General features: G+C 40.5%; 1 protein-coding gene across 2 annotated transcripts; it reads left to right on the top strand.

Moving 5' to 3' along the window:
- Window positions 1–609: 609 nt before the first annotated feature.
- LOC110140094 (brain ribonuclease) lies at window positions 610–2,313 on the top strand. 2 transcript variants are annotated; one of them, XM_020898355.2, is made up of 2 exons: window positions 610–714; window positions 1,515–2,313. In XM_020898355.2, exon 2 carries the CDS (start codon window positions 1,540–1,542, stop codon window positions 2,071–2,073), a length of 534 nt encoding a protein of 177 aa, XP_020754014.1. In that variant the 5' UTR covers window positions 610–714; window positions 1,515–1,539; the 3' UTR covers window positions 2,074–2,313. The 2 variants fall into 2 exon arrangements, with proteins under 2 accessions (XP_020754014.1, XP_070325016.1); XM_070468915.1 differs by lacking the exon at window positions 610–714 and adding an exon at window positions 757–780.
- The last annotated feature ends 19,447 nt before the right edge of the window (window positions 2,314–21,760 follow it).

Below are 21,760 nucleotides of genomic sequence, written 5' to 3' on the forward strand. Positions count from 1 at the left end.
GCCACCCGATTTGAAGAGCCGATTCATTGGAAAAGACCCTGAATCTGGGAAAGATTGAAGGCAGGGGGAGAAGGGGATGACAGAAGATGAGATGGTTGGATGGCATCACCGACTCAACAGACATGAGTTTGAGCAAACTCCAGGAGATGGTGAAGACAGGAAAACTTGGTATGCTGCAGTCCATGGGGTCACAAAGAGTCAGACATGACTGGGTGACTGAACAATACACCCTTCTCCAGATCTGGGAACTTTTCCAGCTAGGGGCAGCTGGACACCTCTCCCCACTCCATGCAGCCTTCCACCCCAGAGGTGCTGATGAGAGATGTGGAATTTTGTCCAAAGCAGCTGTTCTCATGATCATATGTTATGTGTCTTTAGCTAACCTCAAAGTGCTATTTACTGCAGAGCAAGGACTTGACTGGGGTTTGAATATCAGTGCTATAGTGGTTTTCCCTGCTGCTTATATTAATCGAAAGAAAGGTTCTTATTGGCAAAGGCTTCCTCTCCCCAGTAGCCCCCAAAGAGGGCGCCCTGGGCAATTCCCCACCCCTTTCTAACATGACCTTGTTTTCTTGTGGACCGAGACCAAGATGCTCCACCCACCCTGCTCTTCTTGGAAGCCAAGCCCCCTTTCATCTGTATAAGTTCCACATCCCTGGGATAGAGTGATTGCAGAAACTGCCTTCTTTTTCAGAGACCAAGCTAGAGACCCAGGTAAGCAGCTCAAGAAGTGGTCTTAGGAGCTGACTCTGCTTGAGGGTTTGAGAAGGGAGATCCAGGGTGAGTGAGATTAGCCTAAGAATTGGGTTGGGCAGACATGGGCAGGGAGCAGAGCTGGAATCAGGAATGGAGCATGCAGGCTGCAGAGAGCCCACGGGGCTGGAGAAGGAGAACCCTCCAGGTTGGGGGAGGCTTGAATCTCTCATAGGAATACTATGGTGTCCTTTATGGTGTGGTGTCAGACACAGGACAGGGACTGAGTTTCCCTTGTGCCGGAGGACAACAGGGCTCTGTCAGCCGTGATCCTGGATGAATACTGGCAGTTATCTCAGAGAAGCCTGCAGTCCACGGTGTCACAAAGAGTCAGACACAACTGAGCAATTGAACAACAACAACAATTTCAGGATACAATGTGTCTTACTCAAAATCTGGCTTATTTATTTAATGATTTATTCAAAAGGAACATCTAACTTGCCGCTTGAATGCTGGGTATAAAGGTATTTTATTTTTCAAATGTATTTCATATCAAAAGACTTTCTGTATTCAAAGACAAGACTGCTAGGATTTTAGGTCATTTCTGGGGTCATCACCCAGAGGGGAGGACGACCCTTCTGTAGGGAGTGGGAGTCAAATATTTGTGGGAAGAGTATATGTGAGTGTCTCCTTACCTAGGAAAGCTCTTAGGAAGAAGGACATCTTTCTGGTTTTTCTGTAAGCTAGGGAGGCTACAGGTGGGAGCTGGGGTTCTCTTTCTAAGGCGATGCTTTCCCTCCTCTGCCCCTTTTCCGTGGCAGCTTTCTCCAGGGGAGTGCGGTCATCATGGCTCTGAAGTCCCTGGTCCTGTTGTCACTGCTGGTCCTGGTGCTGCTGCTGGTGTGGGTCCAGCCTTCCCTGGGCAAGGAATCTGCAGCCGCCAAGTTCCGGAGGCAGCACATGGACTCTGGCAGCTCCTCCAGCGGCAACTCCAACTACTGCAATCAGATGATGAAGCGCCGGAGGATGACACATGGACGATGCAAGCCGGTGAACACCTTTGTGCACGAGTCCCTGGACAATGTCAAGGCCGTGTGCTCCCAGAAAAACATCACCTGCAAGAATGGGCAGCCCAACTGCTACCAGAGCAACTCCACCATGAACATCACAGACTGCCGTGAGACAGGCAGCTCTAAGTACCCCAACTGTGCCTACAAGACTAGCCAGAAGCAGAAATACATCACCGTGGCTTGTGAGGGAAACCCGTATGTGCCAGTCCACTTTGATGGTTCGGTGTTCTTACCTGCCACCCCCCTACCCTCACTGCCAGCTCCACACAAGCACAGGCTTCTCTGGCTTGAGGGCAATAACTCAAGTTAGGTTTCTTATCCAACACACACACACACGCACACACACGCACACACATATAACCACACGATTCCCTGACCTGAGGGCAATAACTCAAGCAAGTTAGGGCTCCTATCCAACCCACACCTGCGCCCCTGGCCTGAGTCTTTCCCCTGTGTGTTTTGGAGGGGGGTGAGAAGTGGATTGTGAGATGGGACCTGTGTTAACCAAATCACTGCTTCTTTCAATAAAACACATTTGCAACCTCCTGAATTCCTGATGCTGCCCCCATTTGGGTACTGTTTGTGTGATTGCTCTCTTGCCAGGGGTGAGAAGTGTGATTGCGGTTATCTGTGCTGAGAATCCTTAAATACCACCTCTTCTAACTTTTGGTTTTCACTGCCCTCAGATAATTCCTCTCCTTGTAGGTTTCTTGATGTCCCATGTAGTTTTACGTTGTGGGTGATTATAGCTAGTAAGGATCTATAGTCTGGGACACCGTCATGCTGGGTGAGCTGACAGAGGGTGAAACTCACATACAAAGATCTCTGACACAGAAGGAAAGACTGTGTGACCCAGCGGGAGACCCTGCTCCATCTTGGGATGGGGAGAGGTGAGTGTATGAAATTATGACCCTAAATTTCCATTTTCTTTTTTTTTTGATGGAGCTACTGCTAAGTCAAAAAGGTGGTCCTCTGTTACTTGCAAAGTTAGAACACTCCATTTAGGAGCTAGAAAGGACTTCAGAAATCATCTAATAGGGGAAAGATAAGTAGATTTCAGCTTGTGGACCAACTCTAAGTGGAAATGCCTCCCTAGAATGTTGTAGAAGAATGTGTAAACAGTGATGTGATGGAGCAGTGGTCTCTACCGAAGGCTCGAGGGAGGTCAGGATCTATGTGCCACCTGTTGGCCATCCCTGATCAAATGAAACCCCCGCCTTTTACAGGAGGGCATCCCGAGTCTTGGAGAGGTTAAGGGACCTACTCCTGGTGGCTACTAGTTAGTGTCCAACTGAGACCATGCCTTGGGTGTCCTGACCTCCCTGTCATTGCTCTTTCTGCTACTGGAGTCTCCTCAAGGAGGAAATCCCCTAGCCCCACTCCTTCACTGAGAGCTGTGGAGTCACGGCTTTCTCTGCCTGAGCTTCTGGTGGCTTTCACAAGTTGCCAGTGCACTTGGCTATGAGACTGCTTCTTGACAACCCTTGCTTACATCATTGAAAAGACTAGACTTGGCTTCTGTCAGCATATAATCACTTCATATGATCTTCTGTGTACATTTGTATCTGGCTCTAGACAAGGTCATTGAACTAGAGAAAGATCCTACTGCCAACCAGTTTGACCAATTCTGTCATTGTGTGTTGTTTAGTCGCTAAATTGTGTCTGACTCTTTGCGACCCCATGGACTGTAACCCACCAAACTCTTCTGCCCTTGGGATTTCCCAGTCAAGAATAGTGGAGTGGGTCGCTATTTCCTTTTCCATGGAAATCTTCCAGTTCTAGAGACTGAACCTGTGTCTCCTGCATTGCAGGCAGATTCTTTACTGCTGAGCCATCCTAGAAAACCTGTCATTGCGTTACTACTGAGCATGCACACACATACACACACACGTACTCCTGCAATTCTTTCAGTTAGCCAAAATAATGGGAGATACTTTAAAAATCAGTTCTTTCCTTATTGCGTTTCTTTACAAGCTGCTGTCTGTGAAATCCTCCAAACCACAGGTAGTTACCACTTAACAATTGTAATAAGAGCAGGGAACAAGTTAACTTTGTGCATTGTATCCTCACTTCAGAAAAGTTGTCAAACTGCATTTAAAGACCTAAATATAAGGATGCCTAACACTATTGCATAGATCCTTGCGAGCTCTGATGAAACGTCTCTTTATAATCGCTGTTATAGGCTGAATTGTGTTCTCCCCAGATTTATATGTTCAAGCCCTGACTTGTTAGAAATGTGAAACACATCTTGGAATATGACTGCATTTGAGGCTGTTGTTCAGTCACTCAGTTGTGCCTGACTCTTTGCGACCCCATGGACTGTACCCACCAGGCTCCTATGTCCATGGGATTCTCCAGGCAAGAATACTGAGGTCAGTGGACACTAATCCAATGTGACTGCTGTTCTTATAAAAAGAGGAAATTTGAACACAGGGAGAGGACGCCAGGGGTGCCAGGCTGCTGTGGTAAGTCATTATCCCAGTCGGAAAGACAGGAAGTTGAGAGCTGGCTAGAAAGTGAGCTATTTGAGGATGTCTTTTTCAAAGAGCTAAAAAAACTTTTCTTTAAGGTTGTAATCATCCAAAGAGGAGATGGACCTATTTTATGATGTATTAGGAATTTTTAAAGCCCCTTTTTTATGTGCGTTTATATAAACCACACTGAGAGCTAACACTAATCACTCTTTGTTGAATATTTCAGTTTTCTTGGTTGTTTTTTCCACTCAGCTTAAAGATACCAGTGACCAGGTCTTTTTCACTTTTCTATAGCTGGTGATTTGCAGGGTGCCAGACGAAGTAGAGTTTGGCAGATTCTATAAATGAAAGTGAGTAAATATAATATTTTATCTTAGTAAATGAGGTGCTGTTTGTTTGCAAAGGTAAGTAATTTGCACTGGTAGTAAATGACTGTACTGAAATTTTTTTTTTAATTTTTATTTTGAAATAATTTTAGAGGTACTGAACAGTTTCAAAATGATACAAAGAATTCCTGTATATCATTTGTCTATATTCTCTAAACTATAATTTTTTTCTATTTGTTTTTTTTAGTCATATATTTATATACAGCTATATAATTTTTTTCTGAATGTTTGAGAGTATATGATACACATGTTGCCCCTTTCCTAGGTACTTCACTATACACTTCCTAAAAATAAGATCATTCTTTTCACAAGGGATTAAGAAGTATACTTATCAAAACCAGAAAATTTGAATTGAAACTCTACTATTATCTAATACTCAGACTATTCAACTTTCATCAGTTGCTGCACTAGCATATTTTACAACAAAGGGAAAAAGTTTTTTTCTTTCAGGACCCCATCTAGGCTCATACCATGGATCTAGTCAGGTCTGTGTAGTCTCTTTTAATACGTGTTTCCTTTAATTCAGTCTTTGCCTTTCATGATTGTGATGTTTTGATGCATATGTGCTTACTACTTTACAACATGTCTTTAAGTTTGAATTTGTCTAATTTTGTCCTTCATGATTAGTTTTGGTTATGCTTTCAGTGTTTTTTTTTTTTGGAAACCCACTTGTGTCAGGCATTGTACTAGCATCTGAGGATCTAAAGATGCAAGCAACATATTTTTTAGCCTTCATGAAAGTGTTGCGCTATTTCATTCCCATTAGATTGGCAAAAATGCAGGAGCATGATACTCTCATGCTTTGCCAGAGACAGGACATTGGGACATCAAAACACACATACCATAGTTTCTGGTGAGAGAGTCAAATTATGCAATCAATGTTTCAGTTACAGCTGTGTAACAAATTACCCCCAAACTTGGTGGCACAAGACAATCATTTCTTATGCTCCCAGTGATCCAAGAGTTCAAATACAGAGGGCGCGGCTTGTCTCTGTTCCAATGTCTGAGGCTGCAGCTGGAAGACTCTGAGGTTCAGAGCTGGAATCATCTGAAGTCTCATTCACCCACATGTTTTTGAACGGTTCATGTTGCCTGATACCTTAGCTGGATCTGCTGGCTAGAACACTTATACGAGGCCTCCATGTGCTATCATCTTACTCACAATCTGATGATTGGGTCCAAGTGTGGAAGTCCCACAACAGAGAGGGAAAACCAAGCGGAAGTTGTCTCACCTTTTATGACCTGGCTTTTTATTTATTTATTTTTGAACTTTTTATTTTGTATTGGGGTGTAGCCGATTAACAATGCTGTGATATTTTCAGGGGAACAGTGAAGGGGCTCAGCCATACGTATACATGTATCCATTCTCCCCCAGCCCCTACCATCCAGGCTGCCACATAACATTGAGCAGAGTTCCATGTGCTATACAGTAGGTCCTTGTTGGTTATTCATTTTAAATATAGCAGTGTGTTCATGACCTGCCCAAACTTCCTAACTATCCTTTCCCCCCAGCAAACTAAGTTCATTCTCTAAGTCTGTCTCTTTTTGCTTTGTAAGTAAATTCATTTGTATCATTTCTTTTTAGATCTCACATATAAGGGATGTAATATTTTTCCTTCTCTGTCTGACTTCACTCAGTATGACACTCTCTAGGTCCATCCATGTTGCTGTGAATGGCATTATTTCATTATTTTTTAACAACTGAGTAATATTCCACTGTATATATGTATGTCCCGCATCTTCTTTATCCATTGGTCATCGATGAGTATTTATTAATAAGTTGCTTCCATGTCTTGGTTATTGTAAACAGTGCTGAACTGAACATTGAGGTGCATGTATACTTTTGGATCAATTTTTTCTCTGAATATATGCTCAGGAGTGGAATTGCAGGATCGCATGGTAGCTCTATTTTTAGTTTTATTTATTTATTTTTGACTTCACTGTGTCTTTGTTGCTGCGTGTGAGCTTTCTCTAGTGGGAAGTGGGGGCTACTTCTAGTTGTGGTGTGAGAGCTCTTCATAGCAGTTGCTTCTCTTGTTGCAGAAGCAACTCTAGGGCCCGCCAGTTTCAGTAGCTGCTGCTGCTGCTGGGCTCAGTATTTGTGGCCCATTGGCTTAGCTGCCCCAAAGCATGTGGAATCTTGCTGGACGAGGGATGGAACCCATGTCCCCTGCATTGGCTGGTGGATTCTCCACCACTGGGCCATCAAGGAAGTCCATGGCCTGGCTTTGGAAATCATACAGAATTACTTTCACCCCATTCTATTCATTAGGAGGGGTTTTCTAAGACAAACCCATACTCAAGGAAAGGGGAGATTTTGATAGAGAAGAGTCAATATCACTCTATAAGTGTATATATAATGGGATATGTTGATACGGACATCTTTGAAAAATACAATCTGTTACAATCAATTTGTGCACAAAGAAGAACAAAGAACAAAATGGCAACCCACTCCAGTATTCTTGCCTGGAGAATCTCATGGACAGAGGAGCTGGCGGGCTTCAGTCTGTGGGGTTGCAAAGAGTGGGACACAACTTAGAGACTAAATAACATCACCCAGTTATACGAGGATTAAGTAGCAATCCACTACAATTGCTCATTGACGGGCACCCTGAGGGGAATTGAGGATGATAAACAAGATAAGGCACTCTGTGCCCTGAATAAACAGACCTTTGGATGGTTACATGTGTATCTCAGGAATAATTTCAATGACTCCAGATTCTTGCAGTTTCCCATACATAAAAATCACTAAAGTCACTAACTTGAGATGTCTGTCTTTTGTGATTAGCCATACTTTTTTTAAACCAAGATGTATGCTTGACTGTTTGTATTCGCTAGCTATAAAAATCATGTATAAATTGGCTCCTCCCCTACCTCTTTGGAGCAGTTACTCAGAGCTAACTGAATAGCTGTCTCCTAGGCTTTAGTACTCAGTAAAATCATTAATACAACTTAAACTCACAATTCTTATGCTGCTTTTTTTTTCCTTTCAGTTGACAAGTTTAGAGAAAATATGGCAAAATTTGGTAAAAGTAAAAATAGATCTTGGTAAAAATTTTTCCACATGTGTGCATAGAGAAATGTACAAAGATATTATTGCAATACTGCTTGTTAGAGTGGAAATTTGGGAATGTTCCAAATATCCATGAACAAACTATTGATAAATAGATAATGGTTTGTTAATACAAAGAAACAGTACATCAGGAAAAATAAAATAACAAGAAAGATACCTTTTTATATATATGAATGATGAGTTCCAAGTTTCTTTCTGAGGTTTAGTTTTATTGTTTCTGTGGAGCTGAAGGCCTGACACTCAAAATGGCCTCCAACCTTTAGCCCTTTAGTCAATTTGGGCATGTAATACTGTTTCTTCTTTGTCCATTTGCTAGATCAGACTGTTTCTTGTGACTCCTTTCCTCTTCACATCAATCATAAGGACCTCTATACATTTCCTGAACAATTCATAAGCTTCTAGTCTTCAGAAAGGAAAATAATCCAAAATTTGGAAACGAACAAAAGAGATGTCAGTTCAGTTCAGTCGCTCAGTTGTGTCGGACTCTTTGCAACCCCATGAACCGCAGCATGCCAGGCCTTCCTGTCCATCACCAACTGCCTGAGTCTACCCAAACCCATGTCCATCGAGTCGGTGATGCCATCCAACCACCTCATCCTCTGTCGTCCCCTTCTCCTCCTGCCCTCAATCTTTCCCAGCATCAGCGTCTTCTCAAATGAGTCAGCTCTTCACACCAGGTGGCCAGAGTATTGGAGTTTCAGCTTCAGCATCAGTCCTTCCAATGAACACCCAGGACTGATCTCCTTTAGGATGGACTGGTTGGATCTCCTTGCAGTCCAAGGGACTCTCAACAGTCTTCTCCAACACCACAGTTCAAAAGCATCAATTTGTCTACCCTCAGTTTTCTGTATAGTCCAACTCTCACATCCATACATGACCATTGGAAAAACCATAGCCTTGACTAGACAGACCTTTGTTGACAAAGTAATGTCTCTGCTTTTTAATATGCTGTCTAGGTTGGTCATAATTTTCCTTACAAGTAGTAAGCGTCTTTTAATCTCACGGCTGCAATCACCATCTGCAGTGATTTTGGAGCCCCCCAAAATAAAGTCTGACACTGTTTCCACTGTTTCCCCATCTATTTCCCATGAAGTGATGAGACCGGATGCCATGATCTTAGTTTTCTGAATGTTGAACTTTAAGCCAACTTTTTCACTCTCCTCTTTCACTTTCATTAAGAGGCTCTTTAGTTCTTCACTTTTTGCCATAAGGGTGGTGTCATCTGCATATCTGAGAGTCTTTTCATTTAGAACCAGGATTTGTCTAGTAGACCCACTGTGGATGAACAGACACTGTGACAGTGTATATATTTGACTTGCAGAGTAGAAATGTGCTTCTATAAAATTAATAACATGTATATCTTTCCTGTTCATAGTGATGCAAATGAATTTTGTCCAGCAGAGAATATACATTTCTGTAAACCAAAATCACATTTGAACTGTTTTTAGCATGTTACTAATATCCTTATTAGGAGAAACATTTCCTCATCCTCAAGATGAGCTAAATAAAATGAGATTATTTATGAGTTTGTTCGATGACTTGGGTTTTTTTTAAAAAACTTTTATGATAACCACAGTTTTAACTTTAAAAAATAGCATTCACACTTTTACAAGCATTATTTCTTTTGCCTGGATTTTCCTTTCCACCTAGTCTGCTTGGTTGCTTATCCATCTTTCTAGACTGTGTTCAAATATCCACTTCTCTGAACTTTCCTCTCTGCAGGCACAGAACTCTTCCAGCCCTAATTTGTTCAGACCCTGTTAGCACTCACTGGATTCTAACTGTTAAATTATATTATAGTTATATCAAAGTATAATTGAAGGATAAATTCAGTTAGAAAACATCAGATCTGCTGTCTTGCTCTTCCACTCTTTGTTCTAGCTCTTCAAAGCAGAGTGGTTTTTACTAACCACACATTTACTTAATAGCTTTCTCTCCTTACTTCTGAATGAGTTAGAATTTCTCTATGAAGTAAATTGGCTTCCAGCTACTCCTAAGAATGCATACTTTACATACTGGCATGGAGACTTAGAAGCTTTGATGGTTGTCATAAGATGATAAAACCAAGATTCTTCAATATTGTTGGAAGGATTTAAGGATTATAAAATGCAGTAAGTTCACAAAAACAAGAAGGGATAGAAATTTTCTCAGAAAACAAACAAAGGACAAAGATAGCACAGCAAACTATCTCTCCCTTTTCTCACCATCCTCTCTATCAGCTACTGCTGATGTGAACTAGAGTACTGTATTGGAGCAGAAATAAACTTTGTGTGAGAGTATTTATGGAGTTATTATAAATCTGTTGTGTGTAATATCTTATGAAAATATCTATCTTTGAATAATATCCTTGTTCTAGGTATTGCTGACTCCTAAAATATGGCCTATACAATGTGTATGTGTGTTAGTTGCTGAGTTGTGTCCAACTCTTTGTGACCCCATGAACTATAGCCCGCCAGGCTCCTCTGTCCATGGAATTCTCCAGGCAAGAACACTGGAGTGGGTTGCCATTCCATTCTCCAGGGAGTCTGCTCTACCCAGGGATCAAACCTGAGTCTCATTATGTTTCTTGCACTGGCAGGTGGATTCTTTACCGCTAGTGCTACCAAGGAAGCCCCAGGGCGATAGGGGTAATAAAATCTAGATAACAAAATCTGAAATTTTGTCAGAGTATCTCTAAATTCAATATAAATTACTTTGGAACCATCAATTCCAGCTGATAGAATGAGTTTTGGTTTTCATCATAGGGGACTGGAATGCAGAAGTAGGAAGTAAAGAGGTACCTGGAGTAACACGTAAGTTTGGCCTTGGAGTACAAAATGAAGCAGGGCAAAGGCTGACAGAGTTTTGCCAAGAGAATGTACTGGTCAGAGCAAAGACCCTCTTCCAACAACCCAAGAGACAACTCTACACATAGACATCACCAGGTAGTCAATACCAAAATCAGATTGATTATATTATTTATAGCCAAAGATGGAGAAGCTCTATACAGCCAGCAAAAACAAGAGCTGGAGCTGATGGTGGCTCAGATCATCAGTTCCTTATTGCAAACTTCATGCTCAAATGGAAGAAAGTAGGGAAAACCACTATGTCATTCATGTACGATCTAAATCAAATCCCTTATGATTCTACAATGGATGTGATGAGGAGATTCAAGGAACTAGATATGGAAGACAGAGTGCCTGAAGAACTATGCATGGAGGTTCATACCATTATACATCAGATGGTGGCTGAAATCATCCTCAAGGGAAAAAAAAATGCAAAAAGTTTGTCTCAGGAGGACTTACAAATAGCTGAGAAAAGAAAAGAAGCAAAAGGCAAAGGGGAAAGGGAATGATATACTCAACTGAATGCAGAGTTCGAGAGAATAGTAGGTAGAGATAAGAAAGCCTTCTTAAGTGAACAATGCAAAGAAACAGAAGAAAACAATAGAATGGGAAAGACTAGGGATCTCTTCAAGAAAATGAGAGCTATCAAGGGACTATTTCATGCAAGGATGGGCACAATAAAGGACAGAAATGGCAACAGCCTAGGAAAACAGAAGATATTAAGAAAAGGTGGCAAGAATAGACAGAAGAACTATACAAAAAATGTCTTAATGATCCAGATAACTGTGATGGTGTGGTCACTCACCTAGAGCCAGACATCCTGGAGTGTGAAGTCAAGTGGACCCTAGAAAGCATTACTATGAACAAAGCTAGTGGAAGTGATGCAATTCCAGCTGAGCTATTTCAAATCCTAAGAGATGATGCTGTGAAAGTGCTGCACTCAATATGCCCGCAAATTTGGAAAAGCCAGCAGTGGCCACAGGACTGGAAAATGTAAGTTTTCATTCCAATTCCAAAGAATGCTAAAATTGCCATACAATTGCACTCATTTCACATGCTACTAAGATTATGCTCAAAATTCTTCAAGCTAGGCTTTAGCAGTACATGAACTGTGAACTTCCAGATGTACAAGATCAAATCCTCAACATCCATTGGATCATAGAAAAAGCAAGGGAATTAAAAAAAATCTACTTCTGCTTCACTGACTATGCGAAAGCCTTTGACTATGTGAATCACAACAAACTGGAATATTCTTAAAGAGATGAGAATACCAGAACAGCTTACTTGTCCTAAGAAACCTATATCAGGTCAAGAAGCAACAGGTAGAACAGGACATGGAACAATGGACTGTTTCAAAACTGGGAAAGGATTATGTCAAAGCAGTATATTGTCACCTTGCTTGTTTAACTTAAATGAAGAGTGAAGTGAGTGAAGTCGCTCAGTCGTGTCCGACTCTTTGCGACCCCGTGAACTTAGCCCACCAGGCTCCTCTGTCCGTGGGATTCTCCAGGCAAGAATACTGGAGTGGGTTGCCATTTCATCAGGCGAAATGCCCAGCTGGATGACTCACAAGCAGGGAATCAATATTGCTGGGAGAAATATCAACAACCTCAGATATGCAAATGATACCACTTTAATGGCAGAAAGTGAAGAGGAACTAGAGAGCCTCTTGATGAAGGTGAAAGAGGAGAGTGAAAAAGCTGGCTTAAAACTCAACATTTAGTGATCATGTGTTTGGCACTCAGGCGGAAGTCTCTGACAGCTGCTTTGGGATGAGGAACTTGCTGAGCATAGCTGGAGAAAGCAGATGGATCTTATCGTAGCTTTGGAGGCAGAAGTTGTAGGTTTGCTAAATTCAACATTCACATGATTGGCAAATCTGGAAGTCACTTCCTGGTCAAAGCCAAGTTCAAGGTGGCAGAAGAAACAGTGTGGGTTACCAGAACTCTATAAAGAAAAACAAAGAATCTAGGGTTCAGATTCTTTGAAGGAAAAGTCGAAGAAGAGCTTCAATAATTAACGAAGTAGGCCCGGCAGTCTTTAAGAGGGTCCAGTGCTTTGCAGAGGATTGGCTTTGGCAGAAATCACACTGCATGTGCCTCAGGCCATTTGATATAACACTGTCTGTTCACAGAAGACTGGTATCCTAGCAATAAAACCCATGACCTGAGAAATGGAGTTCACTTTGCCTGCTCAGGTCAGAACGCTACATAAACGCAGCACAAATAGTAAGAAGTAGAGATTGTAGACGGGTTCAGTTCAGTTGCTCAGTCGTGTCCAACTCTCTTTGTGACCCCATGAATCGCAGCACACCAGGCCTCCCTGTCCATCACCAACTCCTTAGATGGATAGAAAGGAAGAAAAGAGATCAGCACTTAGTACCGAATTAAACAGTCAGCCAAAGACAGCCAGAAAAAAAAACAAACCTCAACATTAAAAAAATGAAGATCTAGTATGGCATTGAGTTGTGATATAGTTTTACTTTGATGTGCATTTTGAATTTCAGCTACACCTAGATAGACGTAAAATGATAATTAAAATGCTGTAACCAACTTATCTAATAAAATCGGCACCCAGCCACTATTTTGTTGACTATGAGAAAGTTTAAGTTTATGTTAATTTTTAGGGTCTGATAGAATATTTCATGTGTATTACAGTGGTATTCATATGCTATGTCTCTAAACTTTATTTTCAAAAGCTTAAGGCCCAAATATAAACTTCTCTGGAAAAAAATAAAAAAATAAAAAAATGAAGATCATGGTATCTGGTCCTATCACTTCATAGCAAATAGAAGGGGAGAAAGTGGAAACAGTGACAGATTTCATTTTCTTAGGCTCCCAGATCACTGTGGATGGTGCCTGCAGCCACAAAATTAAAAGATGCTTGCTCCTTAGAAGAAAAGCTATGGCAAACCTAGACAGCATCCTAGAAAGCAGAGACATCATCTTGCCAACAAAGGTCCAGTAGTCATGTATGACTATGTGAGTTGGACCATAGAGAAAGCTGAGTGCTAAAGAATTGATGCTTTCAAATTGTGGTGGTGGAGAAGACTCTTGAGAGTCCCTTGGACTGTAAGGAGATCAAAGCAGTCAATCCTAAAGGAAATCAACCCTAAATATTCATTGGAAGGACTGATGCTGAAGCTGAAGCTCCAATACTTTGGCCACCGTGAAGAGCTGACTCATTGGAAAAGACCCCAATGCTGGGAAACATTGAAGGCAGGAGGAGAAGGGGACAACAGAGGATGAAATGGATGGCATCACAGACTCAATGGACATGAGTTTGAGCAAACTCGGGGAGATAGTGAAGGATGGGGAAACCTGTTGTGCTGCAGTCCCTCGGGTTGCAAAGAGTTGGATTGGACTTAAACAACAGCAACAATGGTATTTTTGATAGTTATGTACATATGTGTGGTATTTATACCACAGCCACTAGACCGATGACTGTAAATTTCTCTGAGAATTTGAGGAAAGCCATTTGACTTGCTATCCCCATATGGAAACATATCAAGAATTTATAATTTCAGTGGGCTTATGGACTTCTTGAAGTCCTCAGGTTAGAAGAAACTGTTTTAGGGAACTTGACTCCTTGCAGGAAACTGGCTTTTTTATCCTTCTATCATGATTGCTTAACACAGCATTTATCACATAGTAGACGTTCTACAAAGCTGTTGGATAAGTGAAAGCATGAATGAGTGAGTGAATATGAGAAACATTTAAACCATACAAAGTAGCATATGTGAAAGTGTTAATGACAATTCTTTGGGACCCCATGGACTGTATAGCCTGCCAGGATCCTCTATCCATGGAATTCTCCAGGCAAGAACTGAAGTGGGTAGCCATTCCCTTCTCCAGGGGATCTTCCCTACCCAAGGATTGAACATGGGTCTCCTGCATTGCAGGCAGATTCTTTACCATCTGAACCACTAGAGAAACTCACAAGGCAACATACTCTAAGTCCCAAAAGTATGGTACAAATGAGTTAGGAGGAAGGGATCATCATGAATAGAAGACTAGCAGCTTCTCAGAGGCCATGGGACTGAACTGGGATGTAAACAAAGGACAGATTGTCACCAAGTGGCAACAAGTAAGAAAGAAGTTTCAGTGGCTGAAAGGTGTATGACATATTTCTGGAACTGTAAGTGACTACTATTAAGAGAAAAAAGTGAGATTTTAGGAGATGAGCCTAGTGAGTTGGGGAGGGTAGATTATGAAGATTATGTGCTTCAAACAGCAGAACCCGACAGGACCCTCCAGGTACAAAAGTCTTTCTGTTTCCTGTTTGTAGGCCTTCCCCTTTTCCAAAGAGCTGATGCAGACAGTTACTAACTAGGGAAGTGGGGAAATGCAGAAATGAAGGAAAAGTGGTCAGGAAACAAAAATAGTGCAGAGACAAAGCAGAGTCCTAGTTCCTCTTCAAGGGGTATAGTAACAATGTATTTTTGAGTTCTTTTACAGGAAATAAGGCCCCCACCCAGGTGGAGGATGGTAACTTCAAGTGAGTACAAGAGTCCTGGGTTATCATTATACTGCCTCACCACCAACCAATCAGAAGAAAGTCATACACTGTGCAGCCCTCACCCCAAATTTTGCCTTTAAAAACTCTTCCCTGAAAACCATCAGCGATTTCAGGTCTTTTGAGCATGAACCACCAGTTCTCCTTGCTTGGCTCAGCAATGAACCTTTTTCTGCTCCAAACTATGATATTTTGGCACAGTTGGCATCACAGTACATCATGCATACTAACTTAGTTTTGACAAAGTGCTGCATAAAAACAGTTAATGCTTCCTGTAGGATAGGTACTTAGTATGCATAGCAGATCTCTGAATCTAGATGTTATGATCACGCTGGTGATTGTGAGGATCACAAACTTTGCAGATAGAGTTTATCCGTTCGGGTATTTTTGGTTGCAAGCAACACAAAGCAATTTGAAGGGGGACTTTTAAAGTGGTAGTGAAACCACACAACCCAGATTGGGATTCAAACTCACTGTCTTTTATTTGAGATCACACACCTGATCTCAGGACTTACTGAAGCTCAGGTTCTCTATGCCTCAGGGCAGAAAGAATTCAGTGAGAGACAAAGTGATAGACAAGAAAGTGAAAGTGAAGTCGTTCAGTCGAGTCTGACTCTTTTCGACCCCATGGACTGCAGCCCACCAGGCTCCTCTGTCCACGGGATTTTCCAGGCAAGAGTACTGGAGTGGGGTGCTGTTGCCTTCTCTGCAAAAGCATTCTACATCTCTCTTTATTTAATAAAGTTGCAGATAGGCACTTATTGTCCAATGAGTTGGATCTACTCTCAGGTGTGAATCTGAACATATATGGAAAAATGAGCAGCTAAGTTTACAGTATTTACCACACTTATTTTGATATCTATTTAGAGATAAAAGCCAAGATAATGTTTGGTTTTCTTTCTTAAAAATGCGATGTCTCTGCAACATGTATATTACAGAGCACATCTGCAATACTTCAAATGACTTGGCCTTATATAAGATCAGTAGTCTGTCTTTTTATTTCAGTTATTAAATAGTGGTCTTATGATTCTTTGAGACCAGGAGAGCAGTTCAACAGATCAAAATTTCACTAAATGAAACAAAAATTTCCTGATGGTAAAGTCCCAAGTTCAGTCTGTTTGAAAATCTGAGGTGATCAATGGCTGCATTTATGAATAATTCTCCATATCAAAAATAGCTTCATGGTATTTGAGGGAACATTATCAAGAAATTTAAGACATTTACTAAATACTGTTAAACAATACTTTGATACTTATATATCTGTACAAGCAGTCCTAAGACAGTAATAAAGAGTCTATCATTTGACCAAAATTATAATCTGAAGGGGAGGATATTGCAAACCATTTTCTACCAAAGTTTCTTGCTCTGTTTTGAATGCCAAAATTAAGGCCCACAAGTCACTAATAGGACAAATATAGTGGTTTGCATCTTCAACACCTGGGTGAAAATCTCTTAAACTCATGACAGAGGGATAATAGTGTTTCTTCTAAGACCAAATATTTTACATGGCGCATCCACTACACTTTTCAGTTAATTCTGATTAAGCTGGAAGTCTCATGCCTGAGGTAAGGGAAAGGCAGAGACTAGCTTTAGATGCGCTGGTGTAATTTGCCTTCCCAAGATAAATCCTGAAGAAGAGAGAACCCAGTGCTATAAAGTCATGGCGGCATCTGAGAATTCAGCAGAATCCACTGGGTAAATGTCAATTAAGAATTGTCATCTTCTTCCTTCCTTTCAATCTGCCAAATTCTGACAGCTAAAAAAATTCTGATCTTAGTACTTTTCTTTCTCTACTCAAGGTCAAATAAATTATTGTTCATTAGGGGTACCCCTTTGGGAAAACCTAATGCATCCAGATTTGGATTTGTAAGGCAAAACTTTGTATTGATTGGAAGTCACCATAGAATTTCTTTAGTTAACTTTTTCAGTGTTTTCAACATGATTGGGTTTTTAAAAAAGATTTACATACAACTTTCCTAAAATTCATGAACTTGTATAAAATGTGTGTATACCTGAATATATTTCAAAAAAGAGAAAAACAATGAAAGTATATGAACAAATAGTTTAAAAATATATATCCTAGTCAAAATAGAACTGACCTGAATGAGTAAAGAAAATCAAATAAATAAAAAATTAAGTTTAATTTTCACTCCTCTCTTCCCCCACACTGAAGTATCTACTAAAACACCTAAAAGAAAAGTATCTGATCTAAGAAGGAATCAGTACTCAACATTACAAATTTAGGTACCGAACAATAGATTAGAGGAAAAAAATTGCACATTTTACTTAAGAGGATCTTTAGACACCTCAAAACAATCATTTCCTTTGTATATGAGAAATCTGAGCTCAGAGAGGTACAAAAACTTGCTCATGGTCACAACACTAATTAGTAACAGAACCTGGTCATCTCGTCCCAATTTCATGATTGTTTTGCCAGATATCAATATTAGTCTTGAGAAAAATACACAAAAAATTGGGTATTTTCCCAAGATAAATATTCTTATATTAATTTTACACAAAATACATCACATTATTTCAAATCAGTAAATAAATTAATGTTATATACCAAGATGGAAAATAAGTTAACAATCTCTTCTTCATATTTTGATCAAGTATTTTCTTCAAAAGTCTCAGAATAAGATTTAGTGCATCAAGTTCAGCAGCATATCATCTCAGTCTTCATCAGCCTTGTGTTCAGTATTGATTAGTGAAAAGAAGTTAAACCTCATCTCTTTGTGAATAGATTTCAGCAGTTCTAACCCTACTTGATGGTCTGTGCACAGTGTTGCTATGCATCAAGAAAATACAGCTACAAGGTTAATCCAAAGAACACTTTAAAAGCCATTTCAATGGCAATTTCTGTAACTGAGTCATGAAAACAGACATAAAGTTCTTGAAGCTTGGGATGAAGAAAGAGTCTCCCTACTATGCAGTAAGCCATAACTGGTGGTGTTTTCCTCTGATCAGTCCAGTTTTCAGGTGAGCATTCAAACAATACACCATGTTCTTTCACAGGGTTCAGAGAAGACGCTGAATTTGTTGAACCTGAATGATCTTTACCATTTAGTGCTTTCTTTTTCTCTTCAGCTTGCATGAATGGCGAGACAACACTGATGGAAATTCTTTATCAGTTGAGGGTGGATAGAGCCGCTCAGCTGTGCCACCTCTTCATGGGTAGAAGAGATAAAGATCCCTTGCACCATTTCTAAAGCAACGTTATGGAAAAGTGAGTTCTCAGGACCAGATGTCAATTTCACTGTGTTATGTATATCCAGTTCTTTTTCTGAAAGGTCCTTTCTAGATAAGAAGTGGGTTTAATTAGAGATATACACATTCCATAGACAGAAGGTTGTCTCAAAAGGTGAGAACAGCCTTGGAAGGGAAAAGCAAACTCCACAGAAAGTGTGGGCCATCTCAGAAGAGGGCAAAAGGCCCCAAAACATGGGGTGGTTGGTTTTTTACCAACCACCTATCGGCTAGGTAATTTCATAGGCTAAGGATTGGGAGGATTATGCCAACCATTTCAGACAAGAGGTGGAGATTTCCAGGAATTGGATCACTGCTTTTTTTTTTTTTTAAATCCTATATGGTTAGTCTTGAAATTGTCATGGCACCTTTGGTATGTATTTGGATGCTAAAGTATTACAATGAGTGTATAATGAGGCTCAAAGTCTACTGGAAGTCAAATCTTCTGCCATAATGGACCTAGTTGGTACTAAATAGTTTATGTCGTATCCTCTAGGGCTTATGTCATTCTTTCAGAGGTTGTGTCCTAGCCCCTTCTCTGTTGTTTCAATCGTGGGAATGGGGTGGGGATCTATTGGAAGAATTTGGGAGAGATTACAATATAAAATATAGCAGCAGAATTTGTCTTTGAAAAAGCTGGAACCCAAGAACCTTGCATCAAAGACTGAACAGTGCCAAATGGGCATAAATCCACTTTACTTTAAAAAAAAAAAAAAATCCTTGCATCACTACTTGAGATTTATACTCTGAGGACAGTATAGGGGAAAAAAAAACAAAACCTTTTCCATTTTTCTTTCCCAGTTCTCAGGGTCTCTATAACAAAAGATAGACTAACAAGAGAAAAATGGACAGAAGTTTATTCCTGTGAATACCCCACATAGACATGAGAAGCTCAATGATAAGCAACTCAATGAGGTGGCTAGAATTTGGGCTTACATTCTCTCTTCAGCTAAAACAAAGAAAGAAGAATGTGGAGGCAGCAAATTATGGGGAGGTGACCAGGAAAGGTACAGTAAACAAGGGTAAGTTTTGTTATGCAGATTTTAGCTGACAAGTGTGTCTTAAGATTAGAGTCATTTTTTCCTTCCTGGAAAGAGAGGGAGGCATCCTTACAAATGGAGATTTCCATTGTAATTGTCAATTTCCCTTCTATAGGGTAATCTATACTCTATTTCAAAGCTTCTCCTTTATCTGCTACTTCTCAAAATACTCCTGTGTCAAAGAGGTACATTTTGGTTTCCTATAAAAGAGAATATAGCTAGCCTACCTTGGATCCTATTACTATGGTTTGACTCAGTAGAGGAGTTCAGGAACCTTAATGGACAGCCCCACCAATACACATACAAAATTAAGAAGGATAGTTCCCTAAGGGAAATGAATATTGTTGTTGTTGAGCCGCTAAGTCATGTCTGACTCTTTGTGACCCAATGGACTGTAGGACCCCAGGCTCCTATGACCTCAACTATCTTTTGGAGTTTCCTCATATTCATGTCCATTGAGTTGGTGACACTATCTAACCAACTCATTCTCTGCTGCCCATTTCTCCTTTTGCCTTAGATCTTCCCAGCATTAAGGTCTTTTCCAATGAGTTGGCTCTTCGCATTAGGTGGTCAAAGCATTGGAGCTTCAGCTTCAGCAACAGTTCTTCCAATGAATATTCAGGATGATTTCCTTTAGGATTGACTGGTTTGATCTCCTTACTGTCCAAGAGACTCTCAAGAATCTTTGCCAGCACCACAATTCAAAAGCTGGGTGCCTTCTTTATGATCCAACTCTCACATTTGTACATGACTACTGGAAAAACCATAACTTCGACTATATGAACCTTTGCTGACAAAGTGGTGTCTCTGCTTTTTAATTGTCTAGGTTATATCATAACTTTCCTTTCAAGGAGTGAGCATCTTTTCATTTCATGATTGCAGTCATCATCCACAGTAAATGAATATGCATCTATCCAAATAGGGGAAGCGGATATGGGAAAGTCTAAGCAACAACACAAGGCTATTGTACTATGTTGCCCTGAAACAAATAGACTGCCAGATATTTCTCCAGAAAAGATAGGTTTATTCAGAATCAGCGTGGGTGCATACTAAGTTGCTTCAGAAGTGTCCAACTCTTTGAGACTCCCTGGGCTATAGCCAGCCAGGGTCCTCTGTCTATGGGACTCTCCAGGCAAGAATACTTGGTCTCATGCCACCATTGTTTTATTGTTTGGGAACATGTTTCATGCCTCTGCTGTGTGGATTTTGTTTCTAAGCAAGTCTGTTCCGTTTTGTGGTTAAGCAAACCTGCTTTCTTGAGTAATCATTAATTTACAGGGATCTCCCATACTTTTTTCTTTACTTACAATCCTCTGGTGGAATTAACCGTTTAATCATCTACTTTGTCCCATTACTCCGTCCCTATTAGTTTCAGGGCTTGAGTCACTCAGTGATGCAGGAAATTGAAAAACACAAGGTCCTTTAATGTTCAGTACGTCTCCTTCAAATACCTGCCCCAGGCAAAATTATATGACATGAACATTTCTTACTCTGTTTCTCTATCCTCAATTTAGCAAACAACTTCGGTGAACCCTATTTACTTGTGTCTTTAACATTTCCTTCTCCAATCTACTTCTTCTTTCCTCCAACAAAATGTCAGTCTTAAGCCCCACTTTTAAAGTCCTCTTTGCCTACCCTGGAGCTTCCTTGGTGACTCAGTGGTAAAGAATCGTCCTGCCAGTGTGGATTCAGGAGATGCAGCTTTGATCCCTGGGCTAGGAAGAACCTCTGGAGAAGGAAATGGCAACCCACTTCAGTATTCTTGCTTGGGAAATCCCATGGACAGAGGAGGCTGATGGGTTACAGTCCTTGGAGTCTCAAAAGAGCCAGATAAGACTTAAGTACTAAACAACAACAAAACCCTACCCTATATCTCTGCCATGTGAAATGGTTGTTTATCAGATAAACTCATTTTGCTCATATCATCTACTTAATGTACTATTCATCAGGAGATGTAACAATTTAACTCATCTGAAATGCAATAGCCTCCTTAGAGATATTCTTAACAAAAGCCAGGAAGAGAGATGATTGGTAGGCATTTGTCATGTTTATTTTGTCAAAGCTAAGATATCAAGTCAAAGGATGAGGAAGGAAGAAAACAGTGATGGCTGAGCAACTGCCATGTGTCAGGAACATGTTACATATTTTACACCTAAGCAGTTCTGGTCACATCAACCAGTCTGGGTGGATCTCAGCATGTCCCCACCAACAATGCTTAGCACATAAACAATTATAGTTTCATCACACACACAAGAAAAACTAGTATATGCTTTAGACACACACATATAATATGCACCTACATAAAGCACAAATCACATTCAAGCAAAAGCCATATAACACACCCTTAGAATACCTGTACTAATCACACAACACATACTCTGCACACATAAATAAATTTCACACACATTGAAATGATATAATTTATTTAGGGATGGAAA

This window comes from Odocoileus virginianus, chromosome 6, assembly GCF_023699985.2.
Source record: "Odocoileus virginianus isolate 20LAN1187 ecotype Illinois chromosome 6, Ovbor_1.2, whole genome shotgun sequence".
Classification (NCBI taxonomy): domain Eukaryota; kingdom Metazoa; phylum Chordata; class Mammalia; order Artiodactyla; family Cervidae; genus Odocoileus; species Odocoileus virginianus.